Genomic DNA, 23,764 nt, shown 5'->3' with positions numbered 1-23,764 from the left:
TTAATATAAATGAAAATTAGATCTTATTTTAAGGCTTTTTAAATGCTTTCTCTCGCCTTGTAATTTATACTTTACAGAAGTCAGTTTTATGGGTATACTAAGAACCCAAAAGCTATCACTGAGCTTGGAATACTTCTGTAGTCAGTTGTGGTACTATGACATACACTCTTCGTCCTTCTGCTATATCATGTGCTTAATTCAGATAAAATAAGCGACGGCTGCTCTGAGCATGGAAATAAAAGATATAATACCGGAAATAGGTGGTTCCCAATAAGTGTATTTTAGCCCAAAACTTTAATTCAGTTCTGTAAAATACAGTCTCCTGTTTGTTTTACAGTAATGACATGCTTTCTGGTGATCAGTTCAAAAGCAATATGTCACAGCATTTCTGCACATGTAGTATACCAAAAGAAATAATAACACTTGTTACATTTATTGGTATCATTAAACGCTTCTTTCCTCAAACTTGTGCACCTGCTGGATTGCATCTCTCTTTTTACCAGGAGGTAGAGGATATTTAATTGTTTTCTTTGTTTCTTGTTTACCCTTGTTTCTTGCTTGGGTCACTCAGCTCTTTGGGGAGGAATTGATCTGTGAAAACGCCGTGCAAACTCAACACTTAGCCCTTGCAGGGCTGTGGGTTGGTTGTGATACTTATTTTGGTTTCAGGCTCGGCAGGTGCCTGGACCTGGGTCCAGAAGGCATCCTGCTGGTGCTTGGAAAGTGACCTGAGGGAAGTTTTAAACCTAAGACACGTGGAATAAAAACATTGCAAGCCTCGGGAACATGTGAAGGGTATGAGTGAGGAAAACAGTCAACTTCCAGAAGATTCCTTTGTGGAAATATTCTCTGCAGCCTCGAGAAGGGACTTGCTTCTCACGTGTTTGTGGAGCAGGCACTTCTTGAATGGCTGTGGAGGAAGTGGTCAGGGTGCTGCTGTGACACCTGGTTTAGCTGTTGGAGAAGTGGGACAAGAGAGCAGCATGCAGGTGTTTGCACTCAGCTTAAACAGGGCATGGTTAGGGCAAATACAAATCTCCAATTTGCTGGGAGCTCTTCAGCGAAGTCTGTTTCTCAACCAGATTTCAGGTGTGTTTCAGTTTGACTCCATGCTTGAGTCTCAAAGGCTTCTGGTAAAAGAGCTGTGGGTCTGCGCTGGCTTTCCTGTCGTTGGGAGGTGGCCCTTCTCCTTTCTGGTTGCCAAAAACATTTGTCTTCTTCATACAAGCAATTTTACTGAGCAATCAGTAAAATGTTTTTCGACCTATTTCTCTAGGCTGTTGACAACAATAATTGCTACTACTGTTTCTATATTAACATTATACAATAAAATTGTTTCTAAATTATTCATGCTGATTTTGACAATCTCCTACGCTTGTGACACCGTTCCTCTCTAAGGAGAAGCTGGGAGATGGAAAATTTTCCCTTGCTTTTGGCAAACAGCCATCTTAAGTTGTGGGGAGACAATAGTTTGGTATTTCCTCGTTTTCTAATTTGGGTGCTTTATTTTATTTATTTATTTTTTGACCCTGTATCCCTTCCTTTCTTGTAGATGTTATTTACTTATCTAGATAAGCAGGTTTAAAAATATAAATAGCTTTTCCACATAGATGCATAATAATACTCAGAGGAGAACTACTATCTTTATGGCTTAAATAGTAAGTCTGGCAGTCCATATTCTGTGAACTTGTGAAAATTATATAGTTAACCAGGGGGCAAGAAGCCACAGGCTTCTGTCTGGTGACAAGAGCCTGTATTAGCATGGCTGGGGGCTTCTGGGACCCAGCAGTGATCTTCGCTTGTGGGGTGCAGAGCGCTGAATGAGGAAGCAAACTGCTCTGCGTGCAAGTTGGGGTTGCTTTAGTTCATGAGAGACCTCGCATTTCAACCTGAACATCGTGCAGGTGTTTGGAGGAAGTGCAGGCATGGTCTGGAAAGGTGACACGTTACTTGGGTGGCCTTGTTCTTCAGAGTATTTGGGCTGCTCTTTGATTTTCATCTTCAGGAGAAGCTCTTCAACCTCGGAACTACATCGGTTGCCTTCTTGGTTGAAGGTCTGGAACTTGTGTGGAGTGGAAAGCAGGGAGGCATTATTCTAGTCACCCCCTAAAGTAAGGAGGTTATTTGTTGTTCTTGAATAAGCTGTAGATATGGAGGTTGTTACCGAGTGTCCTCACTGTGAAAATAATTGCGAACAAAAAAACAATTTAGTACAAATTAAGCATGCTTTGAAGGTTTATGATAGTGGCTTCAGGTTAGCATTGGCAGAATAAAACTGCCTAAATCAGCGAAGCCCTCTTAGGACATCTGGGGAATGCTTTTTGATGTTTCAGTGTTTAATAAATAGCATGTACAAGGTCTGATGCTTATTCTCATATTCTATTGTAGCCCTTAATTACAAATAAATAGCAGAGCTATCTGGATTGAAGCTGTGTAACTAGTCTATGGATGGAAACCCTCTTAAGACAAAACCTTGCAGCGTGTTTTTTTTTTTTTTTGATTATGGCCTTAGCTGTGAACAAAGCCAATGCTTGTTGTTGAAATAGGGATTATGAAAAACTGTTAGCAATTAGTTTCTTACTAATTACTTTTGTAGTTGCAGAAAGCGATGACAGTGAATGAATGAGGAGAGGGCTATACTTTCTCTTAAATAATGGTGCCTAATTGAAAAAGGCTTTTTCTCTGAAGTGGTAAGGAACTAAAAAAATGAAATCCTAACACCCCTTCTTCTGTTAAGGTAAAGGTTTTTATTTTTCTTTTTTTTGTTTGTTTTTGCGTTTCACTTTTCTAACTGGATGAACTTCTTTTGGTCCTTTAATCCGTTACAAAAGCCTTTTTTGAGTATCTTGGGAATCGTGTAAATTGCACCCAGCATGCTCAATACCCTGAAGAATCTGTACCTTTCCTCTGACATAGTTGTCAAATTACCACATCAGGAAGAGGGGAAAGGAAAGGGATACCTATACCACGTCTTCATGTGGGGAGGAAGTAGCTTCCCTATCTCACATCTTAGTCTTTCAATGCTTGCATGATGCCTGTTTTTGTATTTTATTAAAAGTCAACATTTTTGGTGTCATCTGCGCACTTGGAATGACTCCTTTCCCTCTCAAAACAGCTGAAAAATGCCATGAAGCACCCATTTTTAGAGACAGGCTTTAATAATTAAACCTCTTAACTCAGGCAGCTTTGCCAGAACTCACCTTGTTTTGTCCTAATTTGATTAGGCTTGCAAATATTCATTATTTGACACAAGATAATTGGAAAACAGATGGATTATGTCCCTCTTCTTTCATTATCCAAAGCATCAGATGTAGAATTAGCAGTTATATACTTGATGAGCTTTCTCTTATGGAATCATTTCCTGATCCCAGTCTTTAGCATTTATCGTTTGTGTTGTTTTCTTTTAATGTTCTCACCTGAAGAATGGGTTCATGTTGTGCTTTCTTTTGAGGGCAGGCAGAATACCTTTGAAGTATAAGCTTCCAGTATTTTAAATTTCTTTGCTGTCAAATATTTTAAGCACTTCAGCATTTAGCTGCTCTAAAGGAAGCCCTGCAGGGCGGCATGCGGGAAGATGCATGCAATTCTGGAAGAACCCAGTGTTGCGACCGAAGCACAGGCTGCTGAAATGCTGAAACTGTTTAAGGGAGAACCTGCTGTCAGCGTTGGCCATTACCACTGTGACACACATCATATCTTTGCTTTCAGAACTTCAACTCCTATTACAATTTTGCTATTTATTAATAAATGTATAACCAAATTTAATAACTTTGTTTTCTGTGGCAAAAACACCAGGTTGGTGCTTTCGCAACCTGTGACATTAGACAAATATTTACATAGAGCGCTTAAGGTACAATCAAGAGAGGTAAATTTTTTCAGAATCATGAAGTTAACATTTTGCAAATTTTGGTAGCTTCCATTCTAGAAATTTGTCTCTGGTGGAGATGTCTTATTGATAAATGTGAGTACTGTTTTATTTGGTCTTTGGAAACTGAAAAAATGAGCATGGCCCTTACAGTTAACCGGAGACAGTGTGTTAATTGGTCTAACTTATTTAATGATTTGCTGAGAGGCAGCAAAAAAGCACATGCTACTTCTTCGAGGTCATATGCAAAGTAGACAAAATAATATGTGATTACAGTTTCATAAATATGCTCATAGTTTTCACTTTTGCAGAATACTAATAAAACAAATAGTTGTCGTTAATGTAATTTGTGTTGCATGAATTATTCTTTGGGAGACTAATCTGCCCTTGAGCTTTAGGATTAGTCAAGGAGAGATTTCCACTACAGATGTTATTGTAAACAGCTGGACCATAACTTTATGTTGTTCAGCATTACTGTACAGAAGCTGCTTATCTGTGTAGATCAATGCTCCAGGTTACTTGATTGTATTGTAATGCAGATAATTTTTCTTGGCAGGCAGTGAATGTAAGTGGATTAAGCCATTGGCTATGAAGATAACTTGACTGATGCACAAAATTCTCTGCCAATTTGTGTCTTTTAGCTGGATATACCTTTGACATGACCAGTGATTCATGAATTCCTGTGTTTTAAATGTTGTGACAGCCTGTATGGGACTAATCACTGTCACTACGTCTAGTTTTTTTCTCTCGTTTCAATTTCCTGCCGTTTCTTAAGTTGGTTTTGATTTTTGTGTGTAATAGTTTTAAAAGAAGTGCTACTTTTTTTTTTTTTTTCCTCAGGTACGGTTTTTCATTCCTCTTTGTGACAAAACTGGTGCTGGATGTGTCTGTTAACACACAACCCGAGGAACCATTAGTGATTTTATTAGCAACTTGTGTAGACCAGAGACTCTCTTGAAAGTAGTTGTTATCTCATCTTTTATTTTTAGCTTTGCTGTGATAGTAAGGCATTGTCACAATCCAGTTCCTGGGCAGGGGGGAAAACAGAATTATTTTTTTCCTCAAAGTGCTATATGTCTGAGGTTTTCAGGACAAACTTGATGGGAAGGGAGATGGTGTGAAGAGAGAGAGTTGTTTCTTTCTCCTGGTGTAATATGGAATATATAAGTGACTCAGTCTCTTATCTGGAGGTCTTGGGACAGACCAGCCAGAAGTTTCTAGCACACCTTTCATTCATGGAAAGCTTTTCTAGGACAGTCCTAATGGAAAATATAGTTGGGGTGTTGGATGAGGCTTACTCTTCAAATGTCAACATAGTCTAGATGGTACAGCAAGTTCGTCAGCTGGAAAAGTTAAGCAGTGTTTGGTGTTCAGTGCTGTTAACTTTGGGGGGAGACCAAAATCTGCAGCAGAGCCTGCTGTAAGAACCGAAATTGAAAAACCTGTGCAAACCCCCAAGACATGTAGGTGAACTTATTAGAAGTGAACACTTCTGAATGTTTGCAAGGTATGGAGTAATTTTGTTAGAATACCTCTTACTGTTTTTTGTGCTTTTTCTTATTGATAGATGCCACGCTGAGCATGTCAGCAGAAATGCAGTGCAAGATTGGAAACTGGCATGTAGGCCTTACCAGCTCAAGGTTACTTTTCATATTGAAGCTTTTAAAACAGAAGTAGCATAAGCTGTGCAGGTGGCAGAGACCCCGCGTGAGAGAGGAGGCACAGGCAGTGAGCATCAGAGACCCCCACCACTGCCAGTCCAACCCTCAGGCACCTGAGAGGCTTCACGGCTCGTTTTCTCACGTCATATCCATCACACTCATAAAATTAAATGGCAATAATGCCTTCTTGAATTCACTGTTTATGTTACTGTTCTTATGTAGGAATGTGCCCTGGATTAAAATAGATCCCATAAATTAAGGCTACGAGGACTGATCCCTTCCAGATGCCTTTTTTAGCAGGTCTCTTGGGAATGCTCCGTGGTGGGCACTAGCGGGAGGGGCAGCCTGATGCATCTTGCTGACAGGTTTTCATTTGCTGTTTCATTCTGGTAAAACAAAAGAAGGCTGCATGTTGTATAGGCTTGCTGTGTAGGACTGCATTGAGAAAATGGAAGGAACCGGGAAATGTGGCATCAGAAACGTTCTTCTGAAGTATCTGTTATTGAGCATAACTGGTTATTTTGGACCAAGTGCACAATGGATTTTTAGCTTCACGGATTTCAGCTTTTTGCCTGTGGTTTTTATTACAGTCAGAAAGAAGGATTGCAAAGGGAAACAACACATCAAAGAGTGCAATGCAGTATATAGCTTGGTGCAATAGCCACATTTTTTTAATGCTGGGATCACTGTCAGTCACTGTTGATGGCAAGTTAGCTCTTTGGGAAAAAAAGGAGTAACAGTGCTGAAACATGCGTGCAAAATGGGGTGAACAGAAATCTTGTATGCTCTTCAGGAGTATCTTGTTCAGGTGTCAGCAAAAGGCCCATCAGAAGCTCTAAATCTAGGTTTCATACGGCCAAGGTCAGATGTGCTAATGCAGTCAGCCTTTGCCTTCTCATAAAGAAATGTTGTTAGGATTGACTACTGTGTTTGGGCCATCACCTCTGCATAAACGCCTCCATCAGCATCAGCCGTTTCTGTGGATTTTACAGTAAGTAATTTCTTGAAAAGCAAGAAGCTGCCAGTTTTCAATCTGAAAAAAGTGCCAGAGCAGATCAACTTATTTTCTTCAGAAATGAAATATCAGATGGCAAAAATCTTGGATGAGCATTATATATTACAGAAAGAAAATGGAGATGGCACAAAAGGCTGTCTCAAGGGCAGTTTTTCTGTTAAAACTTCTGTGGTGGAACTGCGAGTTTCACAGATATGATGCTGAAAATGCAACATATGAAATTGTTGGACATTACTAAAGTGAGAGGCTTTTAGTTTAAACACCAGGGCTGCACTGTGGCAGCAAGCTCTTACCTTCAGATATTAAACAGTTTAATGTCTTTTTTTTCTTTTTTTTTTCCTTCCTGATGTAAAATCGTTAAATAGGTGATGCTTCCACTCTAGCTGTTTGTTTGAAAGCTCCTATCGTCAAGCCGCAGATATGACAGACAATTCATTAACCTACTATCCTTGCTTAAGGGCATTCTAAAGGAGTTCAACTTTGGAAGCAAAGATTTGCATTATTCATGATCATGATCTAAATGCTTTCGTTCTGTTTACAGCGTCTGTTAATTGCTCTTGTATTCCTTTATGATTAGAAACATTTAGCTGTCTTAATCAATAAGATGAAGTGCTATGCTGAGCAGTTAATTAGTATGGCCCTGTCAGCTCAAAATACAGAAAGCTAAATGTGCTCATGACTTGCTTTAGTAATTTGATTAAGCTAGAAGTCTTGTCCTTTCGGAAGGGAATGAGGTTTTAAGTAGACAGTCATAGGTTGTCATGTTAGAGTTAAATTGATAGCACTCCAAGTAAACTGCCACCTTTTTTTCCCCAGCTTTAGCTGTCTTCATAGCTAACGGGAAGGAAAAAAAAATCAAAAACCTCTCCATTTTAAACCCACAGGGCATGTCTCACATGCCACATATGGAACGACTCATGTCTATTTTATTTGAAATTTTGGTAAAGTTATGTTGCATCTAGAAGAGAAGCTGAGATAGTGATGGGAAGTCACTGCCAGTAGATGTGTTCCTGCTTTCCTTAGGCTACATTACAGTATTAAAGAAAACAGGAAAATAAATTTCTTTTCAAACAAACAAAAATCATAGAACCTGAAATACTTGTTTTAATTATGGCATTTTAACTTGCAGTGTTAATCTAATATGTTAGGGTAGTTAGATGTTGACTCCTAATGTTTCTTGGTGCAGTGTTTTATCATTGTAGGCATATAAAATTCATGAAGCTTTTCTGGGGGAAGGGGAATGTTTAAATGAAGAGTGGGGAAATTAAGATACTGGATTTGCATACCTCTTATAAGAAAGTCTTCAGTTTTTCATGAATTTTTCAAATGGTTTTAATTTTTCTCCTGAGAAGCATTCTAGCTAAAAAATTAAAAGTTAAAAATAGATATTTAAACATAATTGCGTACTCTACCATACCTCTAATGTGACAGGCTCACTTTTGAGACACGAGGGACCATGAATCCCTGTTGACTTCTCTCATGATGAACGTAACCTCAGGAGGAGATTTATCTTTGCAGATGCTAAAATCGAACTGGATTGTGAGTTGTGCAGTATGACTTGTTCCCATTCTTGGTTGGAGGCAGATTGTTTGACTAGTGTTGGATGTGTGCTTTCCTCCATTGTAGTCTTCTTGACAGACATTTTGCTCCCTTTGCAGTTATGGTAGACCCATTGATCCTTTCATTTCAGCTACTGATTTATCTACTTTTAATTTTTAATCTTTTTTAAATTTTGGTAGGGATTAAAATGACTTACATATAGGTAGGGTGCACCTCAGTGAAAAAGGAATGGTTGATGGCTTCTTGAAAACAGGACATTTGGAATAATTTATTGTTTTCATAGGCTCCCTACTGTGGATTTTGGTGTATATTTCTGTTACCAGTGAAAGTGCCAATTAAGTAGTGGAACAGAATCTTTAAAATGTTTAATTTCATATGAGTGCTGTTACACGGTTATAAAGTGTTTTGGGAAAGGATTAATGTAAATCTGGCTCCACAGACGTTACTTCTGTTTCTCCCATGCATCGTGCAGGCTCAGTGGTTAAACCAACGTGGAGGTCTGTGGGCGAGGAGGGTTGAGCTAGCTTTTTTCTAAGTGCAGGCAGGAGGCTGACAGACATTACAGAATAGTGTTCAGTTCAGAAATTGTCGAGGGTGGCTTCGGTATGGAGCTCCGTGCTCCGGCAGCAGGTAGGCCTTGCAAGCAGGGCGGCTCCTGGTGGCGCTGGGCTGGGCAGGGCACCTGCCGCGGGCAGGGAAGAGCACTTGGCCTAGAGTTTCCTGTCCCATAGCCAGTGTGCCAAGTTAAATTTCTGTAATCAACAATATTTCTTGTTCTGTGTTTAGCCCAAGTCGATGAGATAATTTCAGGAGTTTGTTTACTCCTTTAAACTTTGTGTGACATTATTGCGTGTCTGAATTTCTGTGGAGACCTTATTTCCTCGTTACGTATTTCTCAAACTTGAGCCTTTACAGCCATGGGTGAGTAAGCCTAGAGTTTGATTCAGGCTTGCTATGGCTGTTACTGCTTTGGAAGGACTGAAATGTCAGATACGAGAGTAAAACTTATTTTTTCTTCTCATTCTAGGTGCCTGCTGATGGAAATGCTGGATTGTTGGCAGAGCCTCAAATCGCCATGTTCTGTGGCAAACTCAATATGCACATGAATGTTCAGAATGGAAAATGGGAATCTGACCCCTCCGGGACCAAGACCTGCATCAGCACTAAAGAAGGAATTCTGCAGTATTGCCAGGAAGTAAGTCCCTTGTTCAGGAAATAAACAGTGTTTCTCATTCTGAATTACCTATGTGCAGGTGCTTGCTGGAGGACTGAATCCTTAGGGATCTTAACTTTCTATTTTCTCTTCGGCTCCATTGCCCTTTTACCCTTCTTAAAGAGGCTCTCCCTAGAGGCTATTATTAAAACAGCTTCAAAAATTGTCTGCAGGGGGATCGTTGAGAGTACTGTTGGGCAATTTCATCCCTCTGTCTTATGCCCATGGGGGATAATTTTATATAGTATATGTACGGTGAACTTCTGATTTATAAAGTATTTTGAATAAAGCTGAGATGACAGAAAGAACAACAGTGTTTTAAATAAACTGGGCTGATCTTGGAAGTCAGCTGCAACATGTCCATTGTAATTGTACCATGATACTGAAATACCATGGGTCAGTCCAGAGTTATTGATCACTGCTGCACACTGAACCATTCAGAGTTTCTTAATAGAAAAAGCTTGCCCTACAGATGAAGTCACAATGAACAATTTCATATCTGAGAGCAGAAACTTATTACCCACTCACTCATGTCCTAAGAACAGATTGTGTATCTAATTTTGTTTTGTCTCCATGCTGTGATAGCGTGATAACCTCGTACCAGTGTGTGACAATTTGAAAAGAAAATGTGGATTTCATGCCATGAAACAAAAGGGCATGGCTTGAGTTGCTTTAGCCCTTATGTCTTTTTATACCATCTCTGCCTTTTCTTTTTTTTTTTTTAAAGCAGGGGCCATTGCTTATTGCCATAGCAGTAGCTGTCTTGCTTCCTAAATGTCAAACCAATTCCTGTGAAAATGCCTCTTTAAAAAGGAAGATAATTCGCACTTCAGATCTTTTCTCTCTTAGCATCTTCATTCCTGCCCTTTCACCCATTGATTGTTCCTTACGTTTCTTACAATGTATTGTTCAGTTGTTGAGTTTGGGCTTTATGGTCATGAATACTAATTTTAAGAAAGGACCTATAAAGGATATTAAAATGGGTACTTTGCCATTAGCTTTGTCTCTTAATAAAAAGTATTGCTTTTTGAAATTCATAGTATTTTTATATAATACTAACAAAAATACCAAACATAACATGCTGGCAGGGTTTAAAAGGTTTCTTCTTGTTTTCCATTGTCTGCTTTGAGTTATCTAAATAAAGTTGATTTACATATAATGAAGTTATTGAGGGTGGGGGAAGAAATAAGAAGATGAAAGTAGAAAGCTCACAAGGTAGAAAGTCTTTCTAAAGTTAAAGGAAAAAATACATGAATTTATAGGAAGTAAGAATAGAAAGTTTGGTCAGTTTTAAGGCATGAATAATTCAGGAGCTTGGCAATTCAGTTACAGGGGCTGCAGTAAGAAAGGATTCCAAAACAAGGACTGAGAACTGTAAAACTCAGCTGAATGTCAGGTGATTTTGAAATTTTGGGTGGCATAGAAAAATGCTTCCATTAAAAAAAAAAAACACTAAAAAAATAAGAAAAAAGGAAAAGGAAGGTAGTAGCTGTATACTGACTGATAACAGAGGGAATAGTAAGGACAGCTATGAGTGTACATAAGGAAAAAAATGTTCACAGGGAGAGTTGTCAAGAGCTGGTACAGGTACCCAGGCGGGATGTGGAGTCTCCATCTCTGGAAACTGGGAGAAGTGAACGGGCCAAGGGCCCAAGGAGCTTGGTCTGGTTTTGGTGTTAGCCCTGCTTGAAGCAGGGGAAGGCCTAGGGTGCTTATTATATTAATATTAGGTGCTTATGTATTAATATTGGGTGCTTATATATTAATTATTAGGGTGCTTATATTGGGTGATCTTGTCGCAATTTTAGGGCGTCTTTGTAGCTACAGTTAAAAGCACAGCATAGGGAGTTCAGCGCTGTCACAAGGCAAGCTGTTGGCCAGGCTGCTCCCTAAAAATGGGGCAGGCATCTTACAGTTTTAGTTAATCAGTGTTATTACTGGGGCATAAGACATCAAAAGGCTAAGGAGGTAGTAGGCACGGTAGAGAGCAGCCAGGGAGATGGGGGTTTTGTCTGCGTGGCCAGGACTGCAGTGGGTCGTCTGGCTCAGCTGCTGGAACTGGCAGCTGCCTCCTTTGCTTTCGCTCCCAGGTCCTCAGAGATCCAGGAGAAATACATGAGTAAGGGTGGGCGGAAGGTAATTCTCAGTCACCCTCAGCAGTGATTAAGCAGCGCGCTCTCATTAACTTCAAGAGCTAGCAATTCTGCCGTGAAGTTTTGAAACGTGGGGACCTGGCTGGAAACTGTTTCCTTGCTGTGCTCGCCAGTAGGCTTTCTGTTTGTTCGTGGGAAAGTGCTGATGCCCTGGCTGCCCTGCCTGATCCCTTGGCTTTCTTCTCCACCTGAGTCGCCCTGTCCAGCTGGCTGTAGGAAGGGGCAGGCTGCTGTGGGACGTCAAAGCACTTGGCAGTGCCACAGCTCTGTAAGCAGCTGCTTGCGGGTGGGGAGGAATCATGCGAGTCCCTGCTTTTTTAATGCTGGTAACAAATAATAACAAATATTATGAAGGTCAGATCTGCTGATGAGATAAAATTAAAAGTCAAATCAAAATTGATCCAGCCCTGCAGAATGGACAGAAGCTCCTGATTTTGTACAGCTTTTTCCCATAGTCTTCCGTGCTTCCCCTCGTCCATTTCTGTAGCATGATGGGCTTTTGGTGTGGCCAGGAAAGGACATTACTGTCTTGCTTTGTCTTACTTTCCCATGACTTGACAAGAAGAATGGAAAAATCAGATACAAGCACCTTCTTCTACTAAAGAAAAGAATTTGGAGAGTAGTGCTAGTACACACCAGTCAGGCTGGCTTCTCAGCCGTGGAGAACCCTTTGTTGCTTGATGCTCCAAATATGCTTTGTATCCAGGGGGTAACGAGTGAGGTGGTTTTCCTCTTGCCTTCTGCTGTTTACATTGGCTGTGGAGATAGCACCTGCTACTGGGCCCAGGGAGTGGGGCAAATTTGCATTTTCCTGTTAGCAGGAAGCAGTAGACATTGAGATTGAGATGGGGTACCTTTTGCATTGGAATAGTACATGGGTAAAATCTTGCTTAGTTTTGCCAGATGCAACCTTATTCTTCCTTCTTTTTTTCTTCTCCATGTTGCCTTTTTCCCCAAAAGGCTGACTGCTGCTTCTTGAGGTGTGTTTTTTCTCAGTACAGGCAGAGGCTGAGTTTATATGTGCTGCTAATGAAGCAGACAGGTAATCTGCCTGAATCTGTTCGTCATGCTGTCTGACACCATGGCAGGTTCCTTCATTCTTCAGTCCCGCTGGAGCGGCAGCTATTGGCACTGCTCTGCTGGGTGCTGTTCCACCTTCCCCCTCCTCCCCCCAACTCTGAGCTGAGCATTGAAATGACAGGGAGCTGGGGATGAGATTTTCCCCTGCATCTCCAATGAGCAATCTCTTCTGTCCATCTTGTTGTTCTACCTGTTTTTTTGTTGCAGGTATCCTGTGTAGCTTTGTGCCAGTCATTATTATTGGGGCTATAATGCAAGAGATGATGTTCTCTTGTAGTACATCCTGTAGAGGTAACCTATGCACCCAGTTCCTCCTACACCAGGGAAAGACCAGAAAGGACATACCTAGAGGAAGTAGCTGGGCAAAAACTCAGTGAGCAAGTACAGCAGAGTTCTTGCTGTATGGGCTCCTTGGCTCTAAAATAATACAAAGTTAGTAACTTCAGGAAACTCCTGTTCACTCAGTGTTAGTCCAAAATGGTACCCCGGATAGTCTCTGGCTTTGTTTTCTTCCATGAAAGTATACAGAAATAAATAAACAAACAAATCTCCCCTCTCAGCACAACTTACAAAAGTAGATGCATTCCTCTGTCTCCTTATAAATGATTTTAAAAAGAGCTTTTCTGTACATTGCAACGCTGGAACATGTATGGAGTACGGAAGGACTCAGACTTCTCCTCTAGAGAAGGTATAACAGGTAGCCTTGCATGCTTCCCTTGAGATTGTCATCATTACCTCTCCTTGTCTGCTGCCAGCGTAGGAGGATTTTTGAAGCCTTGATGCAGGAAGTAACAGCAGAGGAGCATTGCAGGGGCAGAAAGGGAGGAACAAGTAATAGGCAGAACCACCTACGTGTTTTAAAGACGTATGTCACTTGTTGTTGCTTCTCTTCTTCTTTTGAGTGGGAGCTCAGTGCAGTGCAGGAACTGTCTGGATTTGTATTTGGGCAACACATCCCACAGTTTGAATATGACAAAGCTCAAAAACTATAACTTACTTGAAAGGAGATGAAAGATACTTGAATGCAACCATCTAATTTCCTTGACTTCAGTTAAACTCTGCTCCTGAACTAACAAGAAGTGGTTCTGGAAGCAGGGCACACTGATCTTTTCTGATTTCAGATCTATACAATCTTCCATGTTTTTAAGGTAGGGCAAACTAAATAAAATGTACTTGCTTATTAAGGAGTTAGCAACCTAAGCTGGTTGCCTCTCTCTTTTTTTTTAAATACAGCAAAATCAAATGTTTCTGGGTAGAATTAGACACTCTCTAGAAAAGTACAATTTATTCACGGTATTTTTTAATATCAAACTAATGTATACAATCTATTTGTACCCATTTTTATTGTAATTTGTACCCATTACTGAAAAGTAAAATAGCATGGGCCTGAATTGCATACAGCTGTCAAATGCAAGTGCTGCAGGCACTAGAACAATGTTTATTCAGGGTGCATTAATGTAAATGGAGTGGTTACACCTGTGTATGTGCCAAAATCATTAACTTGTTGTGAGTATACTAGCTGACATTTCAAATCAAGCCATCGGTCAATCTAGTCCTGTTGCTGACACTGCAGTACCAGCTATTTTAGAGGGATGTTGGAAAAACCCTGCCATCTGCAATTACTGGATAACTAGCCCCCCAGCGAAAGTTTCTTCCCAACAGCCACTGATTGCACGTTAGCTGATGCCCTGAAATGTGGGGACCGCTGCTCCTGGATTTTGCTTTTTGTTTTGTGGAGGAATTTTGGTATCCCTACCCACAGATGTTCAAGTGGAAGGTGGCAGCAGGTCCGATGTGGCACGCTATTGCTGAAGGAAGGTGCATTTTGGAGCAGGTTGTGCTCAACACTGAAGGCCAGGCAGCTGCTTATTTTGCTAAACAGTTTTCACAAAGCCAAGCTGGAACCTGCCTTTTGGCAAAGTACATGTTTTCATAGTCGCATGAATGTGAGGAGTAGGAAGTTAATTTAGGTGTGTTCGCTTCCACATTTAAATGGAATGAGTGTTCAGATGGAAAATGTTGGTGTGTGTTGTATTATATTAGCAATTTTAAACAGCTACTATGTGCTGAATTTTATATCTAGTAATTAGGATACATTATATAAGTTGCTTGAAGGGCTGACATTATTTTGCTTGTCTGTGCTGAACTCAGTGTCCAAAATGAGTTGTAAAATCAACACTCACAGCTGGCAGAAAATTCATGTTGCCTAATATGTGTCTCCCCCACACACACTTAGATTAATTTGGAGGTGCTTATTTCCACTTAAAGCGTGCATGGAATTGAACAGAACGGAGAGGAACTGTTCTGAAAATTGTACTTTCAAAAGCAAACCAAAAACACAGTAAAAGTCATTTGGCTTTGGATAGTGTTTGCACTGTTGAAGGGATGGAGAATAAACCTGAGAACTTGGAGATCTAGGCGTGCCTCATAGCCAGCTACTGGCTTGCTGCCAAACCCTTGACTAGATGCTTAGAGCAGCTTGCAGTGGCAGAGTGTCAGGGTTGGCTTCAGCCAGCGTTACCCCGGCCTCTGAGTGCACCTGACTGCTTGGGTTCGTCTGTGAGGTCGTGACATGTACCCGCTTCCATCTTACATATCAGTGAGATCCATCAGTGTCTTGCAATGGATGTGCATTCCTTACAGAAGTCCGTCCCAGAAATTAAAAAAAAAAAAAAAAAAAGAATTACAAGTGCACATTGCTATGCTGTGGTTATTTCTTGGTGCTAGGTGGAGGAGCAGAAAAGAGTAGGGTAAATTCAGATAACAGATAAGTCACTGTAGCTGTTGACAAAACAGTGTTGACATATGTAATCTCTAATTATAATACTTCCAAAAAGGATATTGGTGTCATTTGCTCAAATCTTCTCTGTTTATGCCACGTGCTTAGTTAAGTTGCTGCTGAAACCCAAAGCAACTTCCTAACCAGGTCCAGCACAACTTGGGATGTGATGGTAATAAGCCTTTGGCATTGATTCACCCTACAACCTCCTGCCTCAAGGTAATCCTCAAGTCACTTCATCCATAGGTGGGCCAAAGGGTCCACCATCATATCCAACTTGCTGCTCCATCCTCATTTTATTTGTTTGACTCCACAGCACCGGGGTGTCAGAGAATCCTTCTGGTCTTGTTGCCCTGGGCACCACATGTCCCAAAATCAGGCAGGCAGGACTGGTGGCAGCAGCTGCCCCTCTGAGAGCTGCAGGTTTGTTAAAGGGGTTGTTGGGCTGCCAGGAATGTTGATAATTTTTAATAAATGAGTTTAAAATTAGGCTTTTCTTCTGGGAAGAGAATTTGAAATGCAATGAAAATGGCCTTGCTCCTTTGATAACAGTTTCTCTCCATGTTATCTTGTCATTTTCACCCTAATATGAATTGTTGCTTTTATCTAGGCTGCATAATGTGCTCTTTCTAGTTTCTCAAACCAAATAGCCACTGCATTGAAGAAGAAACTGAATTTTAAACCTACACTCCTCTAAATTCAGTTTAAAAAGTCATACATCTCGCTCTGAGGAAAATGATCCATTTAATCATGGGAAATATGCAGATTTTTGGCAGCACAGACTGTCCTTAAAACAAATGACATTTTCAAGGCACACGTGTGTTGGTATATTCTAAGATGTGCACAGTCATGCTTAAAAGATTACGTGAGCGGTATCTTAGCACTCCTTGCATTGATTATTGAGGTCTTTTTTTTTTTTTTTTAACTTAGCTTTTGGTCCACAGGAAAAATTGAATTAATTTACTTTTTCTGCCAGTGCTTACACATCACTTGCTTCAATGAAAATTTAGTATTTTGGAAATGCAGGTTCTACTACAGATGATCTTTACCCTACAGTTAAACCGTAGCATGTTCACAGTGTAACTTTCTTGAGAAAGTAGGAGCTTTTAGCCCAGATGCTGTAGTCTACCATTTAAATATATTTCAAATCAAGTGACTAATGAAACTTAGTGCATATGTGTTGCAAGATGCTGCCTTCTTTTATTTTGTTAATAATGAAGAGCTCCCTGTTCCTTTTTTCCCCATGCAGACTTCTTTGTATGTCCTGAAAATAAATTAGATTAAAAACATCAGAATCTCAATATGTTCTATTTCTTTTATGATAATTTTTTTCAGATCCTTTTGAAGAAACATGTTTTTCTTGGGGAGGGAAAGCTGATTCTGCTTTAAGGCTGAGGGAGGGAAGGGAATGAAAATGGAAGAGGATTGCCTATGTAAATATATATTTATGTAAATCTGTACTGCAGTGTTTAATGAAGCAGCTATGCTGTATTTTCCCCTAGATTAGTTTTGGATTTCACAGATATGACAGATGAGATGAATGGCACTGCTTAATCGCTGGGGTCCATCAGCATAGTGTTTGTGTCAGGAGTGAGCTGAGGTGGTTGTCCTCAAAGCCACACAGGTACGGTGCCTACATGCAGGTAGTCCTGCTGCCTTTTTCAGTTTAGCATTCACCTAGCAGACAACCATTCAGCATGCGATCAGATGTCAGAAGGCATTTATTAAATTGAAGATGTAAAAGACAAGAAGAAAATGTAAAATACTGTTTTCAGTGTGCTGTGCTTGTGGTTCGCTTTGTAAGCTTACAAAGGGACACACTTAGACAAGGTCTCTTGCCACACCTAGGGAGGGGAACGAAGCTCATATAGACCAACTCTTGGCCCAAGAACCTCAAGAAACTTCCCAGAGGGTTGCGTGGCATTGGGTGTGATCTGCAGATGATGTCCTTCCTGATGGGAACAACACAGTTGATCTCTACTGCTGCATTTCACCATTTGTTTATTCTTCCTTACATAGAGAGATGTGTCCACTCTTTTCTTTAAAGATTCATCTCCCCCTACGTCCTACCCTATGTAACTCTAAGACGGACTTGGAGCAGCTGTTCCTTCAACAGATAATGTTAAAAGTCTGAGAGACAGAGTGGGAAGGTTACCTTAAGTGAAGAAAATACATCACTGTTACATTTCAGCCCTTTTGAGGAAATGTCCATGCTGACATGTTTTCTTTTCCTCCACCTTTTCAGACAATAGTTGTAGGGACACTTCAGCCTGATCTATCCCACTTTCCAAAAGGTCGTCCTGGGTCATCCTTAATTCCTGGCAATTTCCACTGTGATGCAGTTTTTATTCTTGGGGGGATGTTTTCAGAAGTAGGTCAGCTCGTTGATCCAGCTCCTGTGTTACTGCTGGCTCATGGAGAAGTGTTAGCAATAAATGGAGAAGAGATGGGGTGAGGCAGGAGCCATGCCTTGGCAACCTCAGGTCTGTGTCCAATTAAAGGCACTGAAATCAGGGAAATGGCTTCTGCGAGTCTGCCTCGTAGATGGACGGGTGCAAGTGTGAGTCCTTCTTGAGGCTGTTTGTGAGAGCTGTGTCTGGGTATGTTTTTTTTTTTGGCTGGGTTTTTTTTTTTTTTTTTTTGGGTGTTGAGGGGCTTCAGTTCTTTCGGGTCTCTGTTATGACTACATGAATGCCTGAAGAGGCAGTGTGCCTTGTGGCAGCCCGTATTTTTGGGGCCATCCTCTTCTCTTGTGGAGGGTCCTGCAGCTTTCCTTTGATGTATCTTAATATCTCATAATAGCTTTGTCCTGCATAATAGCGGTGCTCTCTTTTGGGTGAGCTTCTTCCTTTTCCTTTTTTTTAAACTTTTTTTTTCTTCTTTTTCTGTGTTTTACCCTTTGTCTATATGTTTTGAAATATTTGGAAATTAGAAATATTAACTAGATATATGTTTACTTCTGTATAGTAGTGCGTATGAAGTTCATGAGTAGCAGGCTGATCTGTTTAGATTGGTAACACAGAGTAGGTTTCTGTTCAGAAGTCTGAATTTGTAAGTAAAAGGGAAGATGCTTTATACACATTTTCAATTGTCAGTTCTGCAGCCAGACATAAAAAAGGGAAAGATGATTTCTGTTGCTATTTAGCTTTGAACCTGTCAGGAAGGTGGTGCTTGCTTGCATTCATAGGACAATACCCCAAGGTTGGATTCGGAAATATTTTTGATTTCTGGGACACTGCATTTTTTTTCACTAAGCGGTTTATTACTACCACTTCTAATCCATGCTCTGACATTATCATCTGGTTATTCTCTATCCAATTAAGATATTATGTAGTATAGAATGCCTGCTTTAATCTTCCAAATGCTGTATGCCTCTATTAATCAAAAATCCCACTGATAATCTGTTTTGATAGATGTGTGCTAGTTATAGCAAATAATACTCTCAATTCTAGATGGCTGTGGATTAATTATAATATACAATCATGGAGAGAGGTTTCTGAATATCTGGCTAATTATTGGCTGCTTCATCCACCTTTTCCTTTTATATGTACATAGTGTGGTTTTAAATAGTTTGAGCAGAATTTCAGCTGTTAATTTTAGCTTTTGACATGAGAAGGGTGAGAATTTCACTCAAGGGATGTTACAGCAAATTAGTAATGAAAAAGCTTGAAAGGGGAGGACTTCCTTTTAGATCTTTCAGAGTTCTTCTCACCCCTGGCTTAATGTTGAGACTAAAACAAGAGTATTGGGTTTAAGGTCCGTAAGGCAATTCTAAATTGTTACGAGATCTTAGGATGCAGCCTTGCTAGGGAGGTGGAATCATAGAACCACTGAGGTTGGAAAAGACCTGCAAGATCATCTGGTCCAACCATGGAAGTGTCCTTCTCTTTAGTTGAGTTTCTATCTTAGCTAGAAGAATGTTGTGTAGTGTTTAAAAGATATGTTACAGCATCTTGTTAAAACATCAGCTTTGTATTTTGTGGCTGCTGATAGTTGTTACATACAAAAACAAATAAACGAAAAAGTTCCTTGTACAGTAATGACATAGCATGTTTAAATTTTTTCTTCTGTGTATGAATATTAAAATGAATACTGTTAATCTGGATATAAGGAAATACAATGTCATAGAAGCTTTCTCTTGCCAACTTGTTTTTTCTTTCTGTAAATATTATTGTGGGTCAGAAAATCATTGATCCGATGGCAAATGAATTGTATACAAGATGTCCAGTCGCAACTGCTTGAAGAAACTGTAATGTTTTTCAGAATATAAAACAGTTTTATGATCTAGTGAAATTAAATTTGCTTCTTTTCCTGTTGAATGTTGTCTTGAAGAACAGTAAAAATTAAGCATTTGTAAGACACCTGATTTCCTCCGTTCATAACTTATTCCACTTATTCTGTGAATGCAGCTCTGTCAAAGCTGTGTGATCACAGTTTGGTTGGTCAGTAAGTGGCTTCTTTGCAAGTTAGACTTCTGAGTTGCACATGGAAAGCACCATTTTTTGATGCATTATCAAGACCCTTTAGTACCTTTTGCTTTACCTTGTTTGAGCCAGTTACAGACTTTGTAAATCTGTAAAAACATTGTAAATCTGAGTTTGATTTTGATGAGTATGTCTTTAAACATCTGTGAACTGTTGCAGCTCATGTTGCTTGTCCAAGTTCCCACACAGCTTGGCAAGTTTGTAGACTCCATCTAAGAGGAAAAAAACAAAGAGCCTTGCAAGAAGCAGGAATTAAATTTATGCTTCTATCCGGAGACGTTAGAGAAGTTGGTAAGACTGATCTTATAAAAGCTAAACTTTAAATACAGTATGAACTGATATGTGTATGCTTCTTAGTATTTTAGAGGAGTTTCTCTTTGAAACTCTCCCTTGGAGCTGTTGCTGAGAACACGTCAGTGGGTGTGCCAATCTGTAATTACTTGCTGAAAACTGAAAGATGGCTTTTAAGGTTTTAGTGGCAGTACGGATCAGAGCTGCTAAGCTGAGCAGCAGTGTGATGTTTTACTACCACTGTTTCATTCCTCTATCTCAGACGTTTCATGCAAGAGCACCACTCTGGTTTGCAGTTTGGAGCAGAGCAAAGGACCCAAAATTCTCTTGTATGCAGCCAAATTCAAAGTTCCCAAACATCCCCACTTTCACATACTTCCAATTATGGCATCTTCAGCTCTTGTAGCTTAAGATCTGTGGAAAGAACAAACAGTCTCTCCCATGAGACAGTCAGATTGCATGAGCTAATTTTAGAGTTTCTTACAAAACTAACAGTTAGGAGTACTGCTGTAGAGCCATTGAGCCTAAGTGGTACGTGCTGCTGCAGAAAGAGTCAGTTTTGTTCCCCTCCTCCTCCTCCTCATGTCTTCTCTGCCAGATTTCAGCATATGTCTCATCTTGTGATGAGGAAGTTGAGGGAACTGAACTCGCATGAAGCTAACCCCCGCAAACAAACAAAATTAAAAAAGGATCCTTCTCCCTCTCTGAACCAGCTCACAGACGTTCAGGTGAGTTGGAGTGTTGACACGGGGAGAGCATGACTTTTCCTTCATCTAACAGTTGGCCACAGGTCTGGTTTTGCTACAGTCCTTGAACAGCCTTTGAAGAAGAAACTTTTAAGGTATTTCTGAAGGCACTACAGCATGTCCAGTTAATCGCTGACTTTCCCCAGCAAGGTTTCTCTGCAATGGACAACACAATTTAAATGGGGAAAACTTTGATTTTATTAGGTTTTGAAGACAGGTGTTAAATCAAACCTATAATGAAGAGCAGGTCACATTCTAATCAGAGATGTAAAAGTGGCTCCATAATTTAATTTAGGGCAGGAGCAGCAAGATAAGTGGAGAGGAATTAAATTCAAAACACCCGAATCTGTGCAGGAATGGAGAGAAAAGAAAACAGGTGAAGATAAAAAATTGTGAACAAGGGTGACATTTTTAGACGGGATGATGACAACAGAGGAAGAACAAGGGGGAATTGACAAGTGCATGAAAGACAGATAAATTCAGTGTCATACAGTAACCTCACAGAGGTGATCTGACCTGAAATTTGGTGTTCTTAAGTCATCTACTAAACACTTCTTCCACAGGCCTGCTGGCAGTATTTTTAGAAAAAGGCTGTGGACCTCTACCTCGAAGGCAGAGTCCCTCCTACTTCTGGTTTCCCTGCTACTCTTGCTCAGGCAGGGTTGCAGAGCTGGGGCACAGCTGGCTCCATGTAGCTGCTGCTGCTGCTGCTAGCTGACCCGGAGCTGTGCGCGGGTTCTGGCTGTGCTCCCGAATATCAACCTCACCTGCTGCTCTCCAGGATGAAGGTTCTCTGTTGCTATTGTCTAGCAAACTAAAATCCTATCCTAAGCATAATGCAGCAGTAGATTTGGCATTTCCAAGTTAATATTTATTTATCACACAGTGATAAATAAATTTCCAAGTATTTATTTATCACACAGTGTAGCAGCCATGGTGAAGAATTTCTTGTAGGATAAGCACTGGGCTGTCTTACAAGGTGTTGGAAGGTCAACTTGACTGTTGCAAGGCTGCACTGATAGCTCGATATGAAACTGCTCACACTGCACTAAAAGTTTGATAGAGTTATTTGAAGTCTTTGCAAATCCTTGCATTGACTTTGTTGCCTAGACTAGTATTTGGAGCAATGGGTTCACTTCGGTGTAATGTCTCACTTTCATGAGTACTAAACAAATTAAAGCTTATCTCTAAAACAGTTACCCTGCTAAACAACAGAAACTGTTAAGCCACAGCACGTAGTAATAAAGGAGATTGCATGATAACATAATCCTGAAGATAAGAGGAGTTAAAGCTTTGATCTACGTTTTTCACTTGAAAATTTCCAGAACAGCAGGTGTAGCTCTGCAAGGCAGGAAGTAATCTCTCCCAGGATAAGCAAAAGCAATATGAGGTGCAAAGGTTTTTTTTTATTATTATTATTTCTTCTTTCTTTGACAGTTTGAAAAAGCCATTGCATCAAGAAGTACTTGCTTGGCATGGTCAAATGATTCGTTTATTTGTTTATTAACTTTAGTCCAATTCAGTGAATGTAGCTCCTGTTGGACAAAGAGCTCCAAAGATCCTTTTAAATTTAATGTATTATATGCTGCTCTTACTGCGGAACAAGTAAAAGAAAAAATAGATGGTAAATTATTGTACTTTGTTTTGATATTAATTTCTTTGAGGATTTTGAGGAATTAGTAAATTCGAGGAGATTGCAAGAACAGAAATGATTTGATTGTATTACTGCCACCTGAATGGGGATTACTGGCATCATGACGACTCCAAAAGTACTGGTTTGTGAAGTAATTAATAAAAAAAAAAGAAGTTTTTCTGCTTGGTTACTATTCAGAGTGCCAATCTGTCAAATACTGTTGTAGTAAACATTTCTGATGATGGTCAAGTGAGTTTGATGCCAAAGGCTGAATTTGATAGTAGTTGTAAAATTATATGTTGTAATATTATATATTATATGTGTTGTAAAATTATATTATATACTTTCTTATTATTCTTTTCTTGAAGCCTTTGCTGGGCTTTCCTACCCAGAATGTCCTATTCTTGAGACACTTTGAACTTGTCTAGTTGGATGCAGCCACAACCATCATGTTAATTAGTTGCCTCAATCAACTAGAAGAAACGAGAGTAGACTCTGATGGTAGACTTTCTCTGGAGATTGTGCCTCAGTGAGAATGGGGTGAAGCTTCAACAGAAATGAAATCCTACTGCAGACTTCGATTTTTTCTTCTTCAAGAGCAAAGTGTGCTAAAAGCTTGAGGTGCTTGGAGTTCAGTAATCTCTGGAGAGGAGTTGGTGCTGATTGTGGTGAAAATGAGACATCTTTACAGACATGCACCCTTTCTCTCCCTGACACACGCATGTGATTGGAGGTGGTAGAAGTCAGTTTTGTATGGTATTTTGAGACTGCCGTACTGAGCTGGCATAGTTCAGATTTTTGCTAACAGAGTAATTCACCCAAGGTAGTAATCGGAGCTTGTCAAGTAGCTGTGTCGGGCTGACAGCAACCTGTTATGCTGTTACTCACTTTAAGTAGACATCTTTTTTGTGTGTGTCTCACATTGAAAGGCTGATTCATACAGTGAGTGGACTGAGAATCTGTGGTGATACTTGCCCTTCAGACCTGTGACGGTCTCTGACTGAGGTGGGTCCTGCCTTTGAGAACTTGGAAATCCACATCTGAATTCTGCTTGAGAATAAGGTCTTATGTATATTTTTGTCTAAGTTTTGTCAGATGTGATTTGCCTTCTTGTTATGCCACGGCAGTGTTCTTCTTTAGGGATTAATATTGCTGTGGTCAATTGAATCATTTGGAGCAATGTGAAGTGCTTCTAGTTTCTCCATTTGGCAACCACCCTAATCCTTTTGAGATTCTTTTTTTTTTTTTTTTTGAGGAGGAGGATGGGAGGAAGAGTGTCTTTTT

The 23,764-nt window shown here is 40.1% G+C and overlaps 1 protein-coding gene across 4 annotated transcripts in view; it reads left to right on the top strand.

The window, feature by feature from the left end:
- The window catches only part of LOC121079285 (amyloid beta precursor protein), a 216,464-nt gene that overhangs the window by 28,491 nt on the left and 164,209 nt on the right, over positions 1–23,764 (top strand). For all 4 annotated transcript variants that reach the window (XM_040576333.1, XM_040576361.1, XM_040576342.1 and 1 more), the window contains exon 2: positions 9,129–9,296. In XM_040576333.1, the coding sequence (XP_040432267.1) occupies positions 9,129–9,296 (168 nt within the window). The remainder of the gene's footprint in view (positions 1–9,128; positions 9,297–23,764) is intronic.

Source organism: Cygnus olor, chromosome 1 (genome assembly GCF_009769625.2).
Source record: "Cygnus olor isolate bCygOlo1 chromosome 1, bCygOlo1.pri.v2, whole genome shotgun sequence".
Lineage (NCBI taxonomy): Eukaryota > Metazoa > Chordata > Aves > Anseriformes > Anatidae > Cygnus > Cygnus olor.
Note: the sequence above shows the minus strand (reverse complement) of the source record. Positions and strands in the feature narration are given on the sequence as shown.